The sequence below is a fragment of the Peromyscus eremicus genome, chromosome 8a (assembly GCF_949786415.1).
Source record: "Peromyscus eremicus chromosome 8a, PerEre_H2_v1, whole genome shotgun sequence".
Taxonomy (NCBI): Eukaryota; Metazoa; Chordata; class Mammalia; order Rodentia; family Cricetidae; genus Peromyscus; species Peromyscus eremicus.
In genome coordinates, this window is record NC_081423.1 from 41,080,648 (window position 1) to 41,106,263 (window position 25,616).

Consider the following 25,616-nt stretch of genomic DNA (forward strand, 5'->3'; position numbering starts at 1 on the left):
GGCGGGGTCTTCCGCCGTGCGCGCGCCCGCCCGCCGCCGCGCCGTCCCCGCCCCTCGCGCGCGCCGCGTCTCGAGGCGCGCGCCCGCCCGCCGCCCGCCGCGGATCGCGTGGTCTGGCTCGGCTCTCCGCGCCGCTCCCCCCCCGGGCCGTCCGCACCGCTGCAGCCCCCCGAGCCGCCCCGGGCCGGGGGCGGGGGGACGCAGGCCGGGGACCCAGGCCCGCCAGGCCCGCCAGGCCCGCCAGGCCGGCCAGGCGCGCCGGAGCCTTCTGCCCGGCGCGCCGCTCCGCGTCCGCCCGCCCGCGCCGCCCCGCGTCCGCGCGGCCCGGGCCCCGGCGCCCCGCCAGCGGCCTCGAGCGGGGCCCGCGGCGCGCCCGGCCGCTCCGCGCAGATGGCCACTCAAGTGGAGCCGCTGCTGCCGGCGGGTGCCGCGCTGCTGCAGGCCGACGAGCACGGCCTGGCGAGGAAGAAGCCCGCGCCTGACGCCCAGGCCGAGCCGGGCCCGGGCGACGGCGGCGGCGAGCCGGACGGCAGCGCCCGCAGGCCAAGGCCCGCCTGCGCCAGGCCCAGCCGCGACGGCGCGGAGCGCGAGAGCCCGCGGCCACCCGCCGCCGCCGAAGCCCCAGCGGGAAGCGACGGCGAGGACGGCGGCCGGCGTGACTTCGTGGAGGCGCCGCCGCCCAAGGTGAACCCGTGGACGAAGCACGCGCCGCCGCCGGCCGCGGTGAACGGACAGCCGCCTCCAGGTGGGTCTGCTCGGCGCGGCATTGGCCCGCGCGGTGACGCGGGCGTTTCCCTCAGAGCGGGGCTGCCGGGGCAGCAGCGGTTGGTGGCAACGGCGCGCCTCGGGCCTTGCTGGCCGGACCGGGCCGGGCGGGGCCGCTCGGTGTGCGCTCAGTGTGCGCTCAGTGTGCCCTGTGTTCCCTATGCGTGCTGGCGCCCCGGGAGTGCGTGTTCGGTGAACATGTGTCACGGCTCTGAGCGGGGCCTGGCTTTGAACTTAGCAACTTTGCGCCTCGGGGAGCCTGGTGAGGCGTGGAGAGTGCGGGCTCCGGCGTGCCTCGGAGCCGGTGGCGGCCTGCGGCGACGCGAGGGGCGTGTGTGGCGGCGAAGGAGTGGCCGGGCCGGTGCGGGGCGGGCGGGTGACAGTTGGGCGCCATGCGCCGCGCCGGGGCTGTTCGCTGCGCTCGCCGGCCTGGGCTGCGCGCGGGGCTCCCCTCCCCCTCCGAGTCCGGACGGGAGGTGACTAGGGAATCCCGATCGAGTGCGATCGGCTTGGTCAACGAGGGGCACACGGCTCTGTGTCTTGGGGGGCACACAGGGCTTCCGCCTGTGTGTTCCCTGGTGTCTTGTAGTGAGCGTGGCCCTGGAGTTTCACCGTCAGAGTCCCAGTACTTTTATTTATTTATTTTTAAAACTCCCTTAAACCGTGGGCACCGAGAAGTCAGAGCTAGCCGCTTTCAGGTTCCAGAGTGCAGGGAAAGTGCAGGCCTAGCCCTGGAGGAAGCCAGCACAGCCCATCCTCAGCAGCATGTTGGTTGCCCTTTCGATTTCTCTTAGGGTTGCTTCATTAGGAGGAGGGCACATGGGGTGGGGGGGTGTGCTGTAGTACCAGTGTTCTCTTCCTCTCCTTCCCTTCCAGAATCCTCTTATGCAAGGGGCAGTGCTGAAACCTCCATTTTCTTTCAGATCCTCGCTCTCCACCCACAGAGTGGGGGAAACAACTTTAAGACGCTCTTTGGTCCTGCCCCACTTTAAACCCAGAGGTATAATCATCCTCCCGAGCCGCGCTCCTCAGAAGTTTAAATGAGGCTGTTCACTCAGGCCGCCGCGCTTAGCTACTGGTGAACCTGCCTTGTGGGTTTTAAATCAGCTGTGACATCAGGCAGGATTGGGTGCCTGAGCTGGCATTTTGTGTAAAGCCAAGGGCCCTTGATAGCTTGCGTCACTGGGGTTATTGATCGTGGGAAGAAGACAGCTTGGCTGGCATCTCAACTTTCCCTCCGGATAAAGCCAGACACGATTTAAGTGACCAAAGAACAAATTCTAGGTAGGGTGGATATGTTCTGTTCCTTTTTTGTTTTTGTTTTTGTTTGTTTTGTTTGTTTGTTTGTTAGTTTTTTTGGTTTGTTTTTCGAGACAGGGTTCCATTAGTAGTCTGTTCTGGAACTCGCTCTGTAGACCAGGCTGACCTTGAATTTACAGAGATCGTTTGCTTTTGCCTCGGGAGTGCTGGAATTAAAGGTGTGCACCACCATCACCGCCGGCCTGTCCTGTTTTTGTTTCTTTGTTTTTTTATTTTTGGGATCATAAAACAGAGTGGCTACCAGTTGGTTTACAATCTTTGGAGTAGTCTTTTGGCAAACTACCGGAATTAATCCAGTAGCTTCTGCATTTAAGCTTGTTAAGGCCTTGGTGCTTTGTAGAGTGAATTCCGTGATTGGGTTGTCTGTCTGGTAAGGTTTGGTCATGGCCTTATCTCACAGCCAGTGGGATCTGTAGGTCCTTTCTCAGCCCTGGTTTATTTGCAGAGTGGACGTGTTTATAGTGACACTTGTGGAGTGGCTGTGTGGTCTTGGGAGTTTTGTGTTCTATGATGCATATGTTTTTTGGAGTCTACAAAAATGAATGTCTCATAAGCAAGCTAAGCTTTCCAAAGCTTGCTGCAAATGCCTATTTTTAGCCTCCTTTTGGCTCTGATGGCTACTGTTTTAGTTTTTAAGGGACACAAGCAGTAACTAGTAATAAAATAATGTTTTACCATCTCTTTCCTCCCATGTGGAGTTCTCAATCTAGTTTAAACTCCCAAGGTTTGTATTTTTTTGGAGGGTTAGTGGGTGGGTGAGGGCATGGTCTTAATGTAGCACAGGGTGGCCTGGAACTTACTTAATCAAGGGTGGTCCTGACCTTATTCTCCTGCCTCTGCTTTCCCAGTGATGAGATTACAGGAATATAACACTATACCTGGTTTTAGGTTTATAGTTTTTGAGACTAGGTTTCTCTGTAACGGCCTTGACTATCCTGGGATTCACTTTGTAACCCAGGCTGGCCTTGAACTCACAGAAATCTGCCGGCCTCTGCCTCCTGAGTGCTGGGATTGAAGGCTCGAGCAACCAAGCCCAGCAGGTTTATAATTTTAAATGTTGAGATTTTGGACACCCTCCCCAACAGTTCCCTAATTCAAGCCACGCCCCCCCTGAATCTATAGAGTGCCTGTGTGGAAAGAGATACATAGGTTCCAGGCTCAGATGTGTTCACAATGCTATCTGTACCACTTGATAGCAGAGTCTGTCACCTTCCTCCTTTGTACAACACAGATTAACTTAGGATATGCCTGCCTCAAAAAATAGTAGTGAGCACTCACTGGAATAACTGACACCTGTGCGTGATTTAGTTCAGTGCAGTGGTTCTCAGCCTTACTAATGCTGTGACCCTTTAATATACAGCTCCTTATGTTATGGTGGCCACCATCCATAAAATTATTTTTGTTGTTACTCCATAACTGTAATTTTACTACTGTTATGAGTTGCAATGTGAATACCTGTGTTTTCCAGTGGTCTAAAGTGACCCCTGTGAATAGATCTTTCACTCCCCAAAGGAGTCATGACCCACAGATTGAGAACCACTGGTTTAGTGCCTGGGAGATTATGGGACCTCAGGAACTTTTTTTATACTTTTTTTTTTTTTAAGATTTATTTATTTATTATGTATACAGAAGAGGGTGCCAGATCTCATTACAGATGGTTGTGAGCCACCATGTGGTTGCTGGGAATTGAACTCAGGACCTCTGGAAGAGCAGTCGGTGCTCTTAACCTCTGAGCCATCTCTCCAGCCCGGGACCTCAGGAACTTTTATCTGGATCTCCATTTTTTATTTTTATTTTATTTTTTTACTTGTGAAAAGAAATCAGTCAAAGAATGTACATGTTTTGTTTCTGTGTATAGCTCAGCACCCCCACAAGAAACACGGATTGCTTTAAAGTTGACCTTGAACTGGGCATGGTGGTTCACATCTATCAACCCAAGGGAGGTTGAGGCAGAAGGATGACTGAGAGTTCAGGGCAAGCTACTGGAGACACTACCTTAAAAAAAAAAAAAAAAAAGAAACTTTTGACTCTGAGTTGATGCAATAAAAATCCACAAAAATTTACCTTTGCTTGTTTTGGGATACAAAGCATATGTATGGACAGCTTTTTTTTAAAAAAACAAACAAACATTTGTTTTGTGTGATGGGGTGCTGGTGAATGAAGGTCAGAGGACATCTTACAGGAGTCTGTTCTCTCCTTCCACCATATATGGATCCTGAGACTGAATTCAGATTGTCCTCCTAGGTTGCAAGTGCTTTTATCTGCTTAATCATTTTGCCAGCCCATGGTATAGACCTTCCTTTCCCTTTTCCTCTGTGTAACAACCCTGGTTGTCCTGGAACTTGCTTTGTAGACCAGGCTGGCCTCAACTTGGAGACTTGTCTACCTCTGCCTTCCAGAGTGCTGGGATTAAAGGGGTGTCCCACTACACCTGGCTGGTCATGAGAGTCTTATAGGTTGGTCAGTCACTCAAAGAAATTACTACTTTTTTTGTTTGTTTTTCAAGATAGTGTTTCTCTGTGTAGCCCTGGCTGTCGTGGTACTTGCTCTGTAGACCAGGCTGGCCTTGAACTCATATCCTACTGCCTCTGCCTCTGGAGTGCTGGGATTAAAGGCACCCGACTCCAAATCAAGTTTTAATTTGCCTCAAATTTTAGTTAATTTGCATCTCTAAGTCTCTGGAGAGAGCTCACACACGCTCTCCAATACAGCAAGCAGCCTGTATGAGTTTGTTGTGGATCTGCCTCTCACTGGGTATACTGAGAAAGCTTGTGCCTGAGCTGGGGATAGAGTCTGAGACTTCGGTGCCTCATTTGTGTTTGTATGAGTCTCCTTGATGATTGCTGATGATTGCAGAGTCAGGGTTACAAAGCCCCCTAACTCCTGGTGTCCTGGAACCCTGTCCTGCCCCTGCTGCTAAACTAGGGCCTCACAGCATCATTTAAGTCTTTAGACTCTGGCTCTGGAAACTGGGTTTACACTTTTGGTTCCCTAGCTAAGTTTCTAACTTGCTGTGTAATCTTGGAATTGTGCACCTCCCTGAGTCACTGTTAGTTTACTCCTCTAAAGGAGAGTAATGGTAGTGGTTTTGGAGAGTTGTAAGAATTGAAGGTGGTAAATGTTTACCAAGTCCATAGCACATGTGCCAGACACAGTGGGAACCCCCAAGTGTTGCTATAGTAAACACTGTTTAAAATTATTTTTGTGGGGCCAGTGAAATGGCTCAGCAGATAAAGGCACCTGGCACCTTCTACTAATTCTGATGACTTGAGTTGGATCCTCAGGACCCACATGGTTGATACCTGCAAGTTGTATTCTGACCACACATATACATTTGTGATAGTTATCATGTACTGATCCTGCTTTTGATTGAGCTCCAGTCACACACCCTGTGGCTCTCTGCCTTGTTTCTTTATCTGCAGTGTAGTAGATTAGGCCTAAATTTTGTTGTTGTTGTTTTGTTTTTGTTTTTGTTTTAAAGATTTACGTATTTATATTGTGTATACAGTGTTCTGCCTGTATGTCTGCCTGCAGGCCAGAAGAGGGCACCGGATCTCATTACGGACCTCTGGAAGAACAGCCAATGCTTTTTTTTTTTTTCTTTTTTTTTTTTTTTTCATTTTTGCCCCATTTATCTTTTGTTTGAGAACCTCAGACAAGCATGTAACAATTTTTTTTTATATTTAAAAAGATTGATTTATTTATTTGTGTGTGTACTTTGTCTGTATGTATGCAGGAGCACTACCTGAGTAGGCCAGAAGAATCATCAAATCCCCTGGATCTAGAGTTACAGATGGTTGTGAACTGCCATGAACCAAAGCCCTGTCCTCTTCAAGAGCAGCAAGTGCTCTTAACTGCTAGGCCATCCCTCTGGCCCAATTATTATTACTGCTATTTTTTGTTTTGTTTTTGTTTTGTTTTTTAAGATTTTTTATTTGTGTATATGTGTTTACGTAATGTTATAATCTTTGAGACAGATTGGAGTGTCTTTATTTCTAGTCAGGATCAGAGAGAGAACTCAGATTCTATTCTGACCCAGGGAAGTAGCTTAACCTCCTTGGGCCTTGACTAGTCTGATACCTCCATCTTCCTTCTGTTCACATATTTTGGATCTTGGGAAAGAGCAGCTGTATTTCTCCGTACACCTGTGTGTGTTGATGGGAGATGGGAGGTTGTGTCTGAAGGTGATTGTGAAGGACTGTCTTCCCTCAGCCAGTGCTCTTAACCGCTGAGCCATCTCTCCAGCCCCAGGCCTAAATGTTTTAAGGTGCTAGTGTTAAAACTGTTCTCCCTACTAGAACCCCAAACTCACTTCCCACCAAAGCTAAATTGAAGCAGAGCTTTTAGTGCATGTTTCCTCAAATCTGCCAATGTGGGGAATTCATGTCTTGACTCCAAGCCCTGTGAAGGCTGGAGAGACTTGGTTTCATGAACTGAGGTTGATAGCTTGGGAAGGCATATAGTGGAGTGATTGGCCTTACTGTGTGGTGAGAAAGCTCATAACAGCATGAGTGAAACACCTCCCACCCTAGTGCATAGAGAAAATAGGATGACCTTGAAATTCCCACCCTAACACTGCATCTCCCAAGTGCTGGGATTAAAGGTACATGTGACTACCTAGTTTATCCAGTGTTTCTCGAGAAATTCTGTATAACATTTTTATCAATAAAGAAGAGGGCTTTGAGAAGGGAATGAATGTTAAGATGAAAAGGTTGAAGTCCAGTCATGCATTGTTATGAATCTTGTCTAGATCTTCATTTGAACAAACTGAAACTTCAAAACATGAGATGTTTTGAAGCAGGGTATGGTGGCTCTTGTCTATGCGCCCATCACAGGGATACTGAGGCATGAAGAGAGTTCTAGATCAGCTTGGGCTACACAATGAGATCTTGTCGCAAGCAAACAAACTCCCACACAAGTCCTTTTGATGACAAATGGGAGATTAGAGAATTTTAGATTATATTAGGTTATCCTAATTTGTTGAGGGCATATGGTCATTCTTTGAGTTTGTTGGTTATATGCTTTTGCAAATGAGTACTAAGAACAGTTTGAGTGAGGCTTAAGGCCTTTCCTCCCTGGTTCATGTCACTTTTTCTTCTGAAGAAGGCACAGTTAGGATTCTTTGCCGGGAAGGGGAGCAGCTTTCCAGCTACCTGCCCAACAGGGAGAGGTGATTGGGAGGTGGCTCTGACTTTTGGGGACGGGGTAGTCACAAGCCCTCTTGAACTTTGAACCTCCTGAGAGACTAAGTCTTTGCTGATTCTTGTCTGGGTCTGCAGTGAGTCCCAAACCAGAGTCAGCATTTTATGCTGTTACTCAGCATCCAGTCTTTTCTTCCCTGGGAAACAAGCAGAGAGAGAAGGAGCAGTGCCCCAAACCACAAAGCCCTCTTAAAAATGGAGAGCTTGGCAGATGGGAGTGCCCCCGTTCACAAAAGTCCAAGAGGAGCTCGGAAGAGTAGTTAATTAGGTGTTGGCTCTGCAGGAGTTGCAGTCAAGGCTCACAGACCTCTGCTGGCTGGTCCACGGTGATCTCAGGGAAGGCAGTTAGGTGAAGGGAGAAGCTGAAGGAATTGAAATTAGAACCTGGGCAGAGTCATCTATACCTTTACCTAGCCTCTTCACTCCTTATGCAGTGCTGCCTGAGTTCTGAGAATCAGGTTGATGGTACAGCATCCTACACAGGCGTAATTGCCTCACAGCCAGAATGCATTTCGCAACCAGATTTGTGTAGACTGAGGGCTTGCGGGAGGGGGTATTCTTTGCCTTTCTTAAGTAGGGGCGAGTAGCCAGAAGTTGGTGAGTTTTGAGATGGCTGGTCTCCTGTGGCTGGTGACCTGAGATGCCTCCCTGAGGGTTTTCCATGAAGTAGTCTTGCTGTGACACCTTTGTCTTTTGGCTGAATCTTTGGACTGACTGAACTCTAGATGTGGGAGAGGGCCTTCCTGACGAAATGTGTAAAGCTGGCCAGGTGGTGAAGGTCTTCTTCATCTTAGTCTGGGGTACTGTTCACATAGCTGTTGACCACCAGAGTCCCCTGCATCCTACAGTAGCCAGCATGCATAGTATTTCTGTTGGCTGGTTTGCTTTAAAGGAGTCACCATGTAGTCTCAGCAGGTGTTTTTACCCTAATACCCATATGAAGAGCAGACTCACAAGAGATTGAACAACTGTCCTGAGTGTGCAGAGAAACTTGAGGCCATCCTGCACTCTGTTGTCTTTATCAAAGTACATCTAATTCACCAGTACAATCCTTTTGGATCTTAAAATTTGCTTCCAGATCTAGATGTTTCTTTCCACTTTGTTGAGTGTGGGAATTAGACATCATTTCTTACTTAGGTTGTCCCAGCAGACTCTTTAACTGCCTTCTGTTAACTCTTGCTTAGAACCTTGGTGGCTTTCTCAGAACAGGAGTCCTTAGCCCATCCTAAGATTTCCTGAGCTGGGTCCCCCAACCATTATGCACTCCACACCACTTTCTTCCTTCCCAGCAGTACTATAGTGTGTCTGACATGACATGCTTCTGCTTTGGGCATTTGTTTCTGGAATGCTTTTTCTCTGGATTGTGGTAATGGTGAGGCCTTCCCAGACCACCCTGCATAGTCAAAAAACTCTGGCCCTCCATTGTATCTCATCCCCCTGACTCTGCTGATCTTTGTTAGCTTTGTCTCCACTTGGTCAAGGTGTCCCCAGCGCTACAACCAAGGCTGACAGGTTGTAGTGGGCAGCTCAATGAACACACACTGGTGAGCGTGCATTGTGGGTTTGCTGTGTGTGAAGTGCTGAGGGTACTGTAGTGGATAGGAGGACATGTACCCTAAGTTCAGTGTGTAAGAAAAGGCCGTGTGGGGAGAGTGTGTGTGGTACAGCGGGGACATCCAGTGCAGTGTAGCTCAGAGTTGCTGGGGAACAGGGCTGAGCTGACATACGTAGGGTGAGTGGGGTTGCTGAGAAGAGCCTGTGATCACTTCATTTTTGGTTGAGAGCAGGGTGGGGTTCAGGGAACTGAGTTCCTGTGGTTGGAGTGTAGCCATCTACTAGAAAGGTGGGCAGTCCTGCTTTATAGGAGTGCCAAGTCCCAATTTAAGTGGAAGGTCATGGGGAGGGAACCTTAGAGGATTTTGAGTGAAAAGTGATGTGGTGATGAACTCTTATATTAAGGTAAATGGTTTGAGTTTTCATGTCTGATCCTTTGGACTAGAATTCCCAGATTACAAAAAGAAGCCCCCATGTTACACTATTCCTCAGCCACTCTGCAGCACAGCCCTGGACTGTTGCAGGTGCAGTTTCCTCCATGTCTGAAGTCAGCTGAATTAACACCTGTGCTTAGGAACAAGGAGTTTGCCTTGATCCCAGACAGGCTACTAAACTAAGGCCTTCCTGAGAAGGCTGGCCTAAGGAGGTAGGCTTTGTTCCCAGACCAGGCCCTAGTAGTCAGCTTTGCTCTGGTATCTGTGCCCTGGCATTTGGTTTTCCTCTTCCTCTTTGAAGAGAATAGGGATTATTAAAATTGGGAGGGGCTGCAGAGATGGAATCCTCTTTTACAGGGTTCTTCACAGGTTGGGCTGCTGTGAGCACAGGATGGCAGTGGTAGAACAACTTAGATGCGGGTGTTCGGGCTCGAGGGTCCATTCTTGGGCTGCCTGGGTTACTTTGGCCTGAGACAGGAAGAATATCTAGAGGAGGAGACTGTCCAGCTCTTGGTGGACATGGGAACAGAGTGAGGAAGGGACTGGGCACATATCCAGTCACCTACTTCCAGCTAGGTCTCCACTTCCTAAAACATTTCTAAGATGTCCTGAAATTATGCCACCAGCTGAGGACCAAGCCTTTAACATGTGAGCCTCTGGGGGACATTGCATATTCAAACCATAGCACCCACCTACTAGGACCACTTGATGATGAGCTTAGGTGAGCGTGTATAAGTGCTCTGCAGGAACCTGGCTCAGAAACTCTTGAGGGCTTGAATTTGGCCTTTCATTTTGCTTAACAGAGGATATGTTGAAGCCATTCTTCTCATGGCCCAGCACCCTCTATCCCTTGATCCCTAGAATTTGGACGTGAGCATAAAAAGGAAGGTAGTTCACATCACCATCCTCTAGCTGGTTTTCCTGACCCTGCCCTTTGCTGGCTTATTATGGAGGTGGATTTAAGGATCTTGTAAGAAATCCAAATGTGGGTGGTGTCTCTGTCTGTCTGTCTGTCTCTTTCTTTCTTTCTTTCTTTCTCTCGGTGTGGGTGCCTGCCTGCCTGTGATTGGAGGTCAGAGGGCGACTTGCTGGGGTTGGTGCAGGTGCATGAGTGTCCCAGTGATCAAATTCAGTTCTCCTTTATGTGCTGAGCCAAATTGTGGCTCTTGGAATTTTTAGTGGAAGATGAGCCTGGATGCTTTGTGGTAAAATTGTCCATTTAGTGCTTTGGTGTCTTCCCATAGCTTTGAATTTGTTGCAGAGAGCGCTCCTGTGTATGACACAAGGTCAGTTGGTATTAACGGCATTGTTTTGGAGTTGTCTTACTATTTCAGTGACCTTATGGTTAAGTTTTAGTGCAGGTGTTGCGGGGAGCATTGGTGGATTTTGGCTTAGTCAGTTGGTAACTTTGAACAGTGTCCCCAAGTGAACATAGTTTGAATAGTTTAGATGGTGATTTTTTTTTTTTTAAAGAACCTGTAGCAACAAACTGGCGAAGTTCTAGTTTGTTGATTCAGAAAATTTTTAGACTCTGTTAGCTGCCAGCCCCTCCCTCCCTCACAATTAAATAGTAAGGAAGATAAATTTGCCATAGTGAGGCTTTTATTCTGAAAGAAGGAAGTCACAAGTGGGCTAGGTGTGGTGGTACACATCTTTAATTCTGGCTCTAGAGATGGAGGCAGAAGGATTGCCCTGAGCTTAAGGCCAGCCTGAGATACTGCAGCAAGAACCAGGCTAGCTGGGGCTACAAGCCATACCAAAAACAAACAAAAAGCTGGGCATGATGGATGGCATTTGCCTCCCAGTCCATGGAAGGCAAAGGCAGGTGGATGGGTCTCTCCGAGTTTGATGGCAGCATGGTCTACATAGGGAGTTCCAGGCCAGCCAGGAGCACATAGTGAGACTCTTTTTCAACATATAAAAACAAGTCACAAAGTATCTGTCCACATCCTCATGCCTGGTCTTGCCTCCTGACAGGTCTCGATTGATTTGCTTTAAGAACGTTTTAGAGGAACCATCCATATTTTTTTTTTTTTTTTAAAGATTTATTTATGTATTATGTATACAGAAGAGGGTGCCAGATCTCATTACAGATGGTTGTGAGCCACCATGTGGGTGCTGGGAATTGAACTCAGGACCTCTGGAAGAGCAGTCAGTGCTCTTAACCTCTGAGCCATCTCTCCAGCCCGAACCATCCATATTTTAAAATTGGGGAAATTAGACTGGGTGCGGTGGCATACTCGCCTTTAATCCCAACACCTGAAAGGCGTAGGTAGAGTTCTGTGTGTTTGAGGCCAGCTTGGTGTACATAATGAGTTCTAGGATGGCCCGCGGCTATGTGAAGAGACTGACTCTGTTTCAAAAGACCCACCTCAAAAAAAAACAAAACACCAAACTAGAAGCTTAGGGATTTCCAACTTTGCTTTAAAGAACAACAACAACAAAGAAAAAGAAGACGACTGCATAAAGCTTTGCTGAACTGCACGAGAGCACTGAGTGAGGGCATGGTCTGGAGTCCGTGCGCTGTCACTGACAGCTGGTGGCCAAAGCACAGCCACCTCAGGACTACTAGTTAGTAGCTGTTTACCTGCAGGGCCTTGAATGTTCATCCTTCATCACAATGACTTCCTTCCAGCCTGAGGCCTGTGGTCCCAGATACTGTGTTTCCTCATCAAAAGAGAAAGGACAGTGTTCTGTCCAAGGTATAAGCCAAGAAATGGCCTTGGAGAACAGTTGAGAAGTTGTTGGATAGGACTGGAAAGCTCTCCACAGAGAGCTGCTTAATCTTCTCCTGAGGGAGAGGGAATGTGGTGAGGACATGATACCAAGAGCATTGTGGCCTGAGGCCCTGGAGCAAAGCTAAGGATGAGCTTGCCAAGGAAACTGTTGTCTTAGGCCCCAGCTAGCCTTTGCTTCTTTGCCCTCCTGTGGACTAGGTATAAATAGCATCATTGGTTTCAGTCTTTTAAGGCCCCTTCTACCCCAGTCTCATCTTGTAGGTGTGAGGACGACTGAGCAGGTGTTAACTACCACAATGGAAAGGGGAAAGAACGGAAGATCCCAGTGCAGTGTCCCCAGTGCAGTGTCGGCCTTCTGTTTGGGGAAGGGAGATAAGGCTCCTCCGAGCATTGCTCTCTGGACAGAGGCTTCTCCCAGACAGTGCTGTCCTGTGCTACACCCTGTAAGGGAGGGGAAGGAATCAGGCAGGGGCATTGGAGGATCAACTGCTAGCTTCAGCTGTGCATCTCACTGAGATACTTGAGCAACTTGACTGAATTTCCCCACTTCCTTTCCTGCTTCCTGTGAATGGAGTTGCTTAGCCCCAAGCTCTGTCAAGGCTCTTTCCCATTAGGATTAATTTCACTCTATCAGTTGAGTCAGAAGTTAAGACTGACTGTTGATTTCATTCAGAGAATCTCCTACTCAGATCAGACCAGCTTTCTTCCAAAAGCCAGGCTAAGGCAGTAGTACTTTAGGTATGTGACATTGTGCTCTAGGCTTCTGGCTCGGGCTGGAGTAGGATTGGTTGTCATAGGTGGTGAGTACTTAGTAGCGTGCAGACAGTGGTAGGCATTTCTTGGAGGGAACGTGAGGATTCCTACACCTTGTGTGCGGTTAGATTGAGTCATTACTGAGATATATCTCTTCTGGTCTGAACATGTACAACCTAGGGCTGGTAGAATCTGGGGTCTAAGTGTCAGCCAGCTGAGCAGAACAGAGGTGGGACTAGTACAGTGCTCAGATTTATCCAGACAGATCCCATGGCTTGAACCTGACTTTTGTGTGACAGGAACTGCTTGGCTCTCAACAGCTTGAAAAATCACAGTCAGCCATTGGTTTGAACAGCCTACTAAGAGTTGGGCCCTGGAGGGGCTGGAGAAATGGCTCAGAGGTTAAGAGCACTGCTTGCTCTTCCAAAGGTCCTGAGTTCAATTCCCAGCAACCACATGGTGGCTCACTACCATCTGTAATGAGATCTGGTGCCCTCTTCTGGCCTGCAGGGATATGTGCACTGTATACATAATAAATAAATAAATTTAAAAAAAAATTACTTTAAAAAAAAAAAAAAAAGAGTTGGGCCCTGGGAATTCTGCTGTGCACTAGAGAGAGTAGCCTGACCTTATTGTTTACATTCCCACAGGGAAGCAGTGAACTAACTACCAATTATCTGTTCCTGCTTAACAAATCACGTCCCAAAATAGCAGCTTAAAGAAACAGCCATCTTGAGGGCGTGTGTGCAGTCCTGTTATCCCAGCTACTTTGGAGGCAGTTTCATAGAGAAGTACTGGGCAGTGTCTAGGAGCAGCCATTGTTAAGGTGTTGGCATGGTCAGAGTGATCATTCTAGCCAGAGAAACTGCAGACACTTAGTATCCTCCAAGGATAGAGATGGAGGATGAGGAGGGCTCAGATATTTAGGGAATTCTGTTGTGGAAGCTGGAGAGCAATGACACTGAAGTATATATGCTTTAAGGTTCCTCAGATTAATCCCAGCGCTTGGGAGGCAGAGGCAAGTGGATATCTGTGAGTGCAAGATGAGGTCAGCCTGGTCTACAGAGTGAGTTAGGACAGCCAGGGCTACCCAGAGAAACCCTGTCTTGAAAAACAACAACAAAAATGTTGAAAGATTCCTCAGGTTTGTGGAGAAAGGGGTGGGGAGCAAGGTGGAAGCAGAAAGGCCTGCAGGAAACTCAGGCAAGTCCGCAATAGACCTTCATGAAGGGAATGGTGCCAGAGCTACTTGTTGGAGATTCTTGTTCCACAGATACATTATGATACTTAGTAGCATGTATGATCCAGAAATGACTGAGCCAAAATTACAAGATGGTAAGGGTTAAAAGTTGTTTTTCGATGTGTTGTTTCTTAGGGAATTTAAACAGTCCAGAAGGTTGTTTTGTTTGATCTAAAACAGGACTTGAGTCATGGTATTCAAGTGAGATTTCAATAAAATTTTTTTCCTTTGCCTTCTGTCAGAGCAGAATGTAGGCAAGGTCTTTGTTTATACCTGCAAGTCTGCTTTCCTAGGAAATGTGTGGGCTGCAGAGAGGGCTCAGCTAGTTAATAGCACTGGCTGTTCTTTCAGAGTACTTTAGTTCTTTTCCCAGAACCCATGACCACCTGTAATTCTACTTCCAGGGGATCTAATGCCCTCCTGGTCTCTGGGGGTACTGCACTCACGAGTACATACACACACACACACACACACACACACACACACACAGAGAGAGAGAGAGAGAGAGAGAGAGAGAGAGAGAGAGAGAGAGAGAGAGAGTTAGTTTAAAAAAAATGTTTTGTTTTTTGAGACAGGCTTTCTCTGCATAGTCCTAGCTGTCTTGGAACTCCACTCTGTAGATCAGGCTGGCCTCAGAATTCAGAGACCCACCACTCCCTGGCACTACAGGAGATCTGTGGCTACAGTCTTTGGCTTCAGCTGCTCCAGTATCTGAGTGGGGCCAGTGAAGCTCCGTGCTCTGGGGTTGGTGGATGACATAGAACACTCTAGGCAGCTGGAAGATGGAGAGTCTGTCCTCTTGCCTTCCTTTCTGGAGATATTGTGAGTAACCTTTATCAGAGGGATGTTGTCATCCCAGCACTGGGGAAGCTGAGAGAAGGAAAGAAGCCCAAGGCCAGCCTTTGCTGCACAGCAGATTTGGAGGCCAGTTTAGCCTACATGAGATGTCCTTAAAAGACTAAAAAGGAAAACAGTAGAAACTTTATGAGACTGTGATGATTAGGTTGTGAGTCAGGTCTTCTTTTCTTTTCTTTTCTCTTCTCTTCTCTTCTCTTCTCTTCTCTTCTCTTTTCTTTTCTTTCTTTTTCCTTTTCTTCTTTTGAAGACAGGGTTTCTCTGTAGTCCTGGCTGTCCTGGAACTCTCTCTGTAGACCAGATTGGTCTTGAACTCACAGGGCTGGGATTAAAAGGCCCTCCCAAGGGTGGGTGTGTGCCACCACCACCTGGCCAGGTTTTCTTTTCTTTTCTTTCTTCTTTTTAAAAATATATAGCTTATTTTTATTTCATGTTTATTGATGTTTTACCTACATGTATGTCTGTGTGAGAGTGTCAGAAGCCCTGGAAGGGGAGTTATAGACAGGTGTGAGCTGCCATGTGGCTGCTGAGAATTTAGCCTTGATCCTCTGGAAGAGCAGCCAGTACTCTTAACCACTGAACCACCTCTCTACCCCCTTTCTTTCTTTTTTTCTTTTTTTTATTTCATATGCATGGGTGTTTTTATCTGCATGTGTGTGTATGAGGGTGTCAGATCCCATGGAACTAGAACTACTGACAGTTGTGAGCTGCCATGTGGGTGCTGGGGATTGAACCCAGGTCCTCTGGAGGAGCAGCTAGTAACTATTCTTAACCACTGAACCATCTCCCCAGCCCCTTCTTTCTTTCTGATTTTTTTTTTTTTAAACCAACTCACTGTTTCCCTGTGGAATGCTGTTTCTTACTTCCTCTGAACATCTCAAGTGCCTAGGGGCTGAACTAATCATGCTATGTCAATCAGACAAAAGGGGTTTTGGGTTTTTTGGTTGCAGATCTCTTGAGCTGGTATCTGCATACCTTTCTAAACTCCTGCTGGGTGGAGTTGGAATAAGATGTGAATGGTTAGCATGGGGCACCAGCAATAGCAGGGCAAAGAATCACAAATCCTGGGTAAGTTACAGAAGGATCATGACCCTGGGTCTTTATAAAAAAAAAAAAAATGTGTGTGTTCCTGCAGAGGCACTATCACTATCTGGGGATGGTGTTACAGGCATTTGTGAGCCACCTGATGTGAATGCTGGGAATCTAATGCAGATTTCAAACTCAGGTCCTCTTGAAGAGCAATACAGATTCTTAACTGCTGAGCCATCTCTCCAGCCCCAATGACCCTGGGTCTTAATAGTTTTCTGTTCCTCTCAGGACAGAGACTGCTGTGTCAGCAACTGCTGTGGGTTGTTGTTAGTGCTACAGTGCAGTCCTGGCTGTCATGGAACTCACTATGTAGGCCAGACTGGCTTGGAACTCTGCCTCCCATGTCCCAGGATTAAAGGCATATGCTGCCATGCTGGACCTTGCTGTGAGTTTTGACCAACTGGATAAGACTTCATTAGTAGGTCCAGAGCAGGCTGAGATGAAAGCATAGAGAAGTCAGTTCTGACTTTGGCCTTCTTTTCTCATCTTTTCTCACAGTGGGTGTTGTGTACAGTACTTAGCCAAGCTGCTGTGCCTCTGTCAGTTTGCCATACAGTCTGGTTAAAGTTTTGTGGTACCCTTACTTCTTACATGCTTGTCAGAGCTCTGAACCTTTACCCATTCATTGTCACCATTCATTTTTTACCACAGTCATGTGGGGCCTAGTTCTGAGCATGATCTTTATTTTATAAGAAAACAGGGGACTGGCAAGATGGCTCAGTAGGTTAAGAGCACTGGCTGCTCTTCCAGAGGACCTGGGTTCATTTCCCAGCACTCACATGGTAGTTCACAACTGTCTGTAACTCCAGTTCTAGGGGACCTGACATCTTCGTAGAGACATACATGCAAGCAAAATACCAATGCATATAAGCTTAAGGCCGTGCAGTAGTGAGTAGTTGAGATTTGCCTGTAACACATTTACTCCAAAAATCAATGTCTTACCTGTGTCCTAGCCTGCGTTCTCCCCAAGAGAATGTGTGTGTTTACATATTATGTGCATACATATGCATATCTACAAAACTTGAGCTGTTTCTGCAAGGAGAGGACCTATACTTTAAGCATCAGCCCAGAGGCCCCACTGCCTCTTTGGCAGGCTGGGCTCTCTGGGCATAAGACTAGTGGGTATGAGCCAAGTCTTGGGAACTTTGGATCCTGCCAGGGAGCCTTGGCCCTTCTCCCCAAGAGATGTTCTTTTTAGTTGTGTTAGGGCCATACAGATCTTTTGGAAAGAGAGCTGCTGACCTTGGGGATTTTTCAGGTCTAGCCTAAAGAGTAGCAAGGGTGGGCTGGCTCTCCACAGGCTTTGTGAGGTCCTTGGGTCAATGACTATTGTGTTCTTGGCCTTTTAGCTTTTTGAAGTGGATTTTTTTTTTTTTTTTTTTTTTTTTTGGTTTTTCTGAGACAGGGTTTCTTTGTGTAGCTATGGAGCCTTTCCTGAAACTCACTTTGTAGACCAGGCTGGCCTTGAACTCACAGAGATCTGCCTGCCTCTGCCTCCCAAGTGCTGGGACTAAAGGCGTGCGCCGCCGCCGCCGCCGCCACCACCACTGCCTGGCAAAAATCTTTTTAGATTACTCAGGCAATAACAATTTATTCTTAAAAAAAAAAAAAAAAAAAGTCCAAATAGATTTTAGTAAAAGGAAAACTGTGGCATTGTGTCCCACCAGCGACCATGAGTACTAGTAAGCACTAATAGGATTACATCTTTCTCTAAACCAGTACTGCTTGCTAGAAATGCAGTACAGTGAGCTGGGGATGTTACTCAGTTGGTAGCATTTGCTTAGCACAGATGAGGAAAGTTCCTGGTCCCAGCAGGCTTGGGAGAGGCAAGGCAGGAACTCTAGTCAGCAGCTAGACAGCTGCTGCTTGTGGCCCTCACTCTGTGCCTACCCCCCTTGGCTCCCTGAGCTCTGTGGGAGGTCACTGAGTCATGCTAAGAATTCACATGTGCATATGCCCCTGCCCTGGCTGAGAGAAGCCTGGCAGCATAGGCACACTTCTTATCTTCGCTACCATGCAGGACCAGTGTTCTTTCTTCCATACCTGCTGCCTTCTCAGAGTTCTCATAGTCTAACATTTGTTTTTTTTTTAAAGCAGCTGTAGAAGAAATAAGTGGAGGGTAGGCAAAGACCCTCATCTGGGCTTGTCCAGGAAGTGCCTCCAAACCTCCAGACACCATTGGTAGTAGATGCTGACCAGCAGTGCTAGAGTGAGTGTATGATAGACTCCCTTTAGGGCTGCCCATCATTCATGTGGAAGGGCATCCTCTTGTCATCAAGGTGCACAGAAGCCAGTTTTCCTTGTTGCTTTGTCCTCTCATTCCCAAAGTGAAACATTTTTTGGGCTGCTTCACAGGGCACTGTTTGCCTGCTGCTAGACAGCTACCCCTTTGAAGGAGGCAGCTAGTTTGCCCTTGTAGTGACTATGACGTGTGTGCATGGATAGCATGCCATGGATAGTGGCAGTGAGCAGTGTAGATGCTGTTAGAGTTTTTCTGGGACTGCAGTGCTAAGTCAGGCTATCTGTTCTCTCCTGTTCTATTACTTGCCCCAAGGCAAATGTTGCTCAAGGTGGCAGTGGCCTACCAGCTACACTGTCCCACTGGTAGCTGGAACAGGTGAGCTAGGACAAACCAGTACCAAACAGCTGTCAGACCACCATCCAGGTCTCCTTCAGAGTACTTGGTTGGCTTGCATTTGTTTTTCCTGGCTTTCCTTCATTTCTTGGGGAGAGCCCAGGCTTAAGAGTTGTAAGTCGGGTTGGGGATTTAGCTCAGTGGTAGAGCGCTTGCCTAGCAAGCACAAGGCCCTGGGTTCGATCCTCAGCTCAAAAAAAAAAAAAAAAAAAAAACCCCCCAAAAAAAACAAAAAACCACAAAAGAGTTGTAAGTCTTGATTTAGGGCAGAGTAGTCTCTGCATGGAGACAGACTCCCATTGTCAGACAATGATCCCATTGTCAGCCTTGTCAGCTCATACATACCAGATCCTGTTTGTGGTCCTGCCTTCACCTTTCCCTAGCACATCATATGCACATGTCATTGAGAGAAGAGTGCTGTTCATCCATTGCTGACTGGAAGCACTCAATTGGTACCTGTTGCTCTTGTGCCTGTAACAGGCATAGATCCCAGACTTTTTTTAGCCTCTTGCTGCCTGAGATTCTGTAGAGCGATGTTAGCCAGTAGCATGAGCCAGTCACAGGTAGGCTAAAGATTAAGGCCTCATATGCTGAGCACCAGGAATGGGGATTGGCTGTTCACTATTGCTTCCTAGTGGCAGGATCCTAGGCCTGGGATCTCAAAATCAGTTCGCTGGCAACTGAACCCAGAGCCTTAGGAGTACTGGGTGAGGGCTTTATCACTGAGCCACATCCATGATCCAGTTCACCATTGAGACAAGTCAGCAAAGTCATGTCTCAATTCTATGGAGTGGGAAGACAGCAGCTTATTCTAGTGAGACAGATGTAGTGGTGGGTGAGGAAGTACTTAGCACTGGTCATCATGGGTAAGGAAAGGTAACTTAGGCCCCATTCAATTTCCCCTGGGCCTGAGAGCAGGGTTTAAATGCATATCCTGGCTTTTCACCTTGTTTCCCCCTTCCAGCCTCCTTTTTGACATTTTGATCTGTGGGCTTTTTAGTGTCTGCACCCATTCAATTCTGCTTCTGGAAGCAAAATTCTCTGGGGCTTTGGTTTATGCTCCAACCCTAGACCTTGCTGTTTAGTAGGCCATAGGGCATCATTGCCTTTGTGATAACAAGAGCTTTGACTTTCACCATCCCTCAGCCCCTCCTATCTCCCCCACCCCACCCCCCACACAGGTGAACTACTTTCAGAGAGCTAAATTTCTGTTGAGTAGCCTGATTTCCTGTAAGACTTGCGGGCATAGTAAAGTGTGGTGGTACACACTTTAATCCAGCATTCAGGAGGCAGAGGCAGGAGGGTTTTAGAGTTAGAGGTTCATCTGGTCTACATAGTGAGCTCTAAGATAGCCATAGCTGCTTTGAGAGACCCTGTCTCAAAACAAAACAAAACAAAACAAAACAAAACAAACAAACAAAGTCTACAGACTTGAGCTTGGAGTTCTTTGGGGGCATTAAAAACAAACAAACAAAAAACTCTTAGCGCTGGGCGGTAGTGGCGCATGCCTTTGATCCCAGCACTTGGGAGGCAGAGCCAGGCGGATCTCTGTAAGTTCCAGGCCAGCCTGGTCTACAGAGCGAGATCCAGGACAGGCACCAAAACTACAGAGAATCCCTGTCTCAAACAAAACAAAACAAAACAAAAACACAAACAAACAAAAAAACCTGGCTTTCATTTCCTGTGTTACTTATGTTTTCAGATCTCTGGAGTCACATACTTTTCTACTCTGTGCTCTTCAGCTTAAACTTAAATTCTTTTGGCTTTAGCTTTGAACCTCCTCCTCCTCTTCTTTTTAATAATCTTTACTTCTATTTTATGTGCATTAGTGTTTTGCTTGCATGTATGTGTGTGTGAGGGTGTCGGATCCCTTGGAACTGGAGTTACAGTTGTGAGCTGCCATGTGGGTGCTGGGGATTGAACCCAGGTCCTCTGGAAGAGCAGCCAGTGCTCTTAACCTCTGAGCCATTTCTCCAGCCCCTTAACCTCTTCTAGAACAAGGTCTTTTGCTGTGTGGATTGTAAAGGTAATGCATAAAGACTTATACCAGGAGGCTTGATTTCCCAGAGTAAGTGCTTAGTAAGCAGTAGTAGCCATTATTTTAAGGGACTTGGACATAGGACATTGAGTAAGGCAAATAGCAGATTTAGGGGGAAGAAAAGGTGGAAACTGGCTATGAGGATGACACAGATGGACAGTGACTTTTAGGGTTTTTGTTCTCCTGGCACAGCCACAGTTGGGAGGTTGGTGTGAAGCTAAACCTCAAGCCTAGCCCAGACCGACTCCCTGTGACCTCGTGTTTGCCACAACCTTCAGCTCCTCAACCTCGTTGTTCTTTATTCCTGGCTTGAAGTGCAGACTGGTTAGTAAACTCTTCTCTGGTTCTATGCTCACATCATTAAAACTTCCTGATCCCTCTCCTTATTAGATATGAACCCCCAGTAGAGCTGGAGGCCAGGCCCTTTTTCTGCGGCAGGGAATTTTTTAAAACTGGAGGTTCCAGCACTGCACACATTCCTAGGTAGATTTTTGGAATCTGGAGAGAACTTGCCCCTAACCCTATTTGATCCTTAGACCACAGAAGTGCCATGTTACTGTATATCTCAGGTCACAGCTGTGAGGTGAGGATTTTTCACACAATTGTCTGCTCTGGAATCTAGTTGAGTAGTGAAGTGGGGAGGACTTGGGGCCTGTTTCTGTAACCTCTCCAACCATCTTTTTGTTTTGTTTGTTTTCCAGAAAGGGTCTCTCTGTAGACTAGGCTGGCCTCAAACTCACAGAGATCTGTCTGCCTCCCAAATGCTGGGATTAAAGGCACACAGCTCTACCATCTTATTAGTATTATTACCATTTTTTAAAAGAAGCTCTTAATTCACCTAGCAGAATATAATATAAAATAAAAAATAGAATAGGAATCTAGCTGTACTAGCTAGCTCCTAGCTTAAGAAGCCCTGATTTCAAAATGTCAGATGGTGTGGTTCTGGGTAACCCCTACCAAATTATAGTTTAAGATCCCTTGATTTAGTGTCAAGTTATGTCCCAAAACATCTTGGAATTGTCTACTCTGTTGCTGCTTGGTCAATGTGGGGGACAGCATTATATACCCAACATAGTCTTTTTTGTTTGTTTGTTTTTTCTTCCCTGTTTGGTTTTTTGAGACAGGGTCTCACTATGTATAGCTCTGACTGTCCTAGAACTCACAGAGACCTGCCTGCCTCTGCCTCCCAAGTGCTAGGATTAAATATGTACCACCATGCCCAGCCCTAACAGATTCTTGTTCCCACCATTCTGAGCAGAAAGTTCTAGAGGGTAGAATGAGTAATCTGCATGCCCATGAAACTTCTCAGGTGGTAATTCTTACACATTTGAAACTGGGGCTGAGGTCTTTAAGCTCTAAGTTTCAAAGGAAGCTTGTCTTCATGGGCAGCTGGATGCTTTTGAGAGAATCAGTGTATAAAGTAAAAATCATCATGAGGGAAGCCTGGAAAGACTGTAGGCTACTACCCACCCCTGGGGTGGGGGTGTGTTCGTGACATGTATCCACAGCAGGGACTGTAGTACACTCCAACCACTTTTGAGTTTGAACAGGAGGTAGTGGTCCATCCTTCTCTCTCATGCCAGGTTTAGCAACTAAGAATATAGAATACCAGTTAAGTTGGGTTTCAGATAACTGAATTTTATGAGTATTTTAAGTGTGTCCTGAGTATTGCATAGGACAATTCTTTTTTCTTTTTTTTTTTTTTTTTGGTTTTTTTTTTTTTTTGGTTTTTTTCTGTTTTTTTTCGAGACAGGGTTTCTCTGTGTAACTTTGCGCCTTTCCTGGGACTCACTTGGTAGTCCAGGCTGGCCTCAAACTCACAGAGATCCGCCTGGCTCTGCCTCCCGAGTGTTGGGATTAAAGGCGTGCGCCACCACCGCCCGGCAACATAGGACAATTCTTATTGCCTACCCTAAATTCAGATTAACTGGATGTCTTGAGTTTCAGTGCACTGTCTGCCAGCCACACTTTCCCTGTTTCCATCCTTTTGGGTCCTAAAAGATTTGGAAATTGCCCAAAGCAATGAAAAAGGGTTGCTGTACCTCCCTGAGCTCATTTCACGTTAACTGCTGTGAGTGAATGTCATGCAGTCCCAACATGCAGCCTGCCTGACATGTTGTGTGCCACTTTATTAGTCATTGATGATGTGTTGCCCAGTTAAAGCTTACCAAGTTCTGAGGTATATGAGCTCTCTTGGTTCATTTTGACCCATCTGCCCAGGCCTTGTGTGTTATGTTGGCAGTTGGTTAGCATATTTAAAGATGGGTTCCACAGTCCATACCTTTAACCCAGTGGCTGGGTAGGGACATCATTGGTGGGATTGATTAGGTGTGGGAGTCAGGTCTACTCCACTGTATTATTTTTTGAGACATAGGATTCACTGTGTAGCTGAAGCTAGCCCCAAACTTGCTGTGGTAGCTCAGGTTCTCCAAAGACTTGTAATCTTTCTGCTTTCCTGCTTGGATTATAGATGACCTGGCCATTCGTGGCTCTCCCTCCACATCTGTGGAAAGTGTAATTATGCAGTAACTCAGAGGCATCTTTGAGCAGGATCTGGGGACTGTGGGTAGAGCAACATTAGTTGTTCCTTTTTTTTTTTTTTTTTTTTTGTCCTGCTGTCCTAGGCTTCTCTCCTTCTCTGTTGGGACATAGCACACAGCACTGAACTGTTTGGGTTTTAGGAGCCAGGGCTGCTGCCATAGGATAAGTTACCATGTGTTCTCAACCTGCCCAGCTTGATCTATTCCTGTTCTGTAGTGACTTAAAGCTTACAATTGAGGACTTTAGGGCCCATCCTAGTCCATTGCTCCATACTGAAGAATAAGGATGTTCAAGCACCCCTCCTTTTTGGTTAGAATTCTGGTGCATGTGAGGAAGCATATGGATAGTAGAAGCTCTGTCAGTGGTTCAGGGAAAGCCCCTCCCCTCCCCTATGAATGGGAATGAGTGCATACAGCTTTTTGCTGGGGAGAGTATTGAGAAGACTCTATATTGGGAAGCTGCAACTTCATATCCCAGGACCACTTCAACAGCAATTCACTGCTGCTGTGGCCCCCAGGTTGCCTCCAAGCTGCAGACTCCCAGTATGCAATGAGTATTTTCGGTTCCTCTTCAGTCCTGCCTGTGTTGGGTGTCAGCATATCCACTCCCATAATCAGGGTAGTAGAAAGTAATTTCTTGGAGAGCCAGAAGCCTTTTTCAGCAGTCAACTGCTTGAGATTCCTGGTACAGGGCTGTGGAGGTAACTCACATGTGTGATCTTTGGAGGCCGAGGCAGGGAGATTTGACAGTAGCCAAGGCTTTTTTTGCCCCTTTATTTTTATTAATTTATATGTATGAGGGTTGTGCCCACATGTGTGTCTGTGCCATGTGCATGCATTTTATTTTATTTTTGGTTTTTTGAGACAAAGTTTCTCTGTGTAGCCCTGGCTGTCATAGAACTTGTTTTGTAGATCAGGCTGGCTTCAATCAAACTCAGAGATCCTCCTACCTCTACCTTTCAAGTAATGGGATTAAAGTCATGGGCCACCACCATCTCTCTGCAGCCAGTGCTCTTAACTGATGAATCATCTCTCCAGTCCCACCTGGACTTCTTAGTTAGACCCTGTTTCAAAGATGAACAAAACAAAAGAGTTTGTATACTGTAGGCGGTTGCTCATCACCAGACAGAAATTATCTGTGTTAGGGTAGCATCATCTTGGGGACAGTGACAGTCAGTCCAGCTTGCAGCAGAGCACCCTTGTGTCTGTGAAACAGAATAGGGCTTGGGAGTGACTTAGGAAGCCACAGGGCTATAGCACATGGAAGTGTTTTCGGGAATGAATTTTGAAGCTAAGGGTGATGGTGCATGCCTTTGCCTTTGAACTCATGAGGTGGATGTCTGAATTCCAGGCCAGCCAGGGCTATATCGTGAAAGGAGTGAAATTTGACAGATGGCACTCACCTGCAATTAATTCTAGTAATTGAGAGATCGAGACAGAAGAATCGGGAGTCCAGGCTAGCCTGAGCTACTTGAAACCCTATCTTAAAAATCCTTCCTCGAATAAACAGTGACTTAGCTAAACAGTATCAGCTTGTGGAATTTTGCTGTTTGCTTACTTAGGAACTAAGCCCCTCTTGGAGCATTAAGCCTGTGTTCAGGACAAGGGGAGTATTACAGCCACAGGATTGCTGGTGGGTTATAGTACTGCTTGGGAGTCTTTGCAACCAAAGCCTATGGATTGGGAGTTTGTTGTGCTGTTTTGCCTACTTCACACTTTCCCACAGATGGCCTTGGGTGCTTAGATTGGTGTGAGAATCCAGCTGTGTGGCCTGGCTGCTTGGTTGCAATGCATAGGGTCACTTACCTCTATCCCTGAGAGTTGAGAGGTAACCATATGTTTGGTCAGTATTTACTTACAGTGAGCTTTTGACACAAAGACCGTAGTCCTGGATGCTGGGGACCTGCACTTGTAGAGCTCCCAGAAGTTCTCTGTAAGACATTTGGCCAGTTTGTAAGGCAAGATGTGCTGGGCAGAGACTACCTGGGTTTCAGCCCTACCTCTGCTACCCGCTAGTTGAGTGAGCTTCTTTGAGCCTTGGTTTCCTTGTAAGTTAACTGTCATAATGATATCTACTTTCTTGAGTCGTTGTGAAACATGAGCTAGCTGTGCACATACATAATGGAGTTTAGCACTGTAGGCTGTGTTGAGCTAGTGATGATAATGGTCCCTCTTTCCTGAGTGAGATAGGTTCATAGATGCCAGCACTTTAGGGGTCATTGGGCCCTTGGAATTCCTGACATGATAGGCCGAGTTAGAACCTGATCTAGAATTGCTTACTAGATGGCATCTTCCTGTTGGGTAGTGGTGGAGGAGGGGCTTCTTGGAGGCTTTTACAATAAGGCTCTTACTATGGTGAAGGAAGGATCACGTGATCCGCTTTGCTTTAGCATACCATGTGTGAAAGGAAGTCTCTTCTCTGCTCAGCACTAGAAAGGTGGCATCCTTTGGAAG

At 47.1% G+C, this 25,616-nt stretch overlaps 1 protein-coding gene across 4 annotated transcripts in view; it reads left to right on the forward strand.

The window, feature by feature from the left end:
* The first annotated feature begins 367 nt into the window (after positions 1-367).
* Larp1 (La ribonucleoprotein 1, translational regulator) overlaps positions 368-25,616 on the forward strand; it is a 54,819-nt gene continuing 29,570 nt past the window's right edge. For 2 of the 4 annotated variants that reach the window (XM_059270605.1, XM_059270606.1), the window contains exon 1: positions 368-745. In XM_059270605.1, the coding sequence (XP_059126588.1) occupies positions 391-745 (355 nt within the window). In that variant the 5' untranslated portion in view covers positions 368-390. Of the gene's footprint in view, positions 746-914; positions 1,028-1,745; positions 1,766-25,616 lie in introns of those variants that run through there. The other 2 variants (XM_059270607.1, XM_059270608.1) reach the window with 2 other exon arrangements.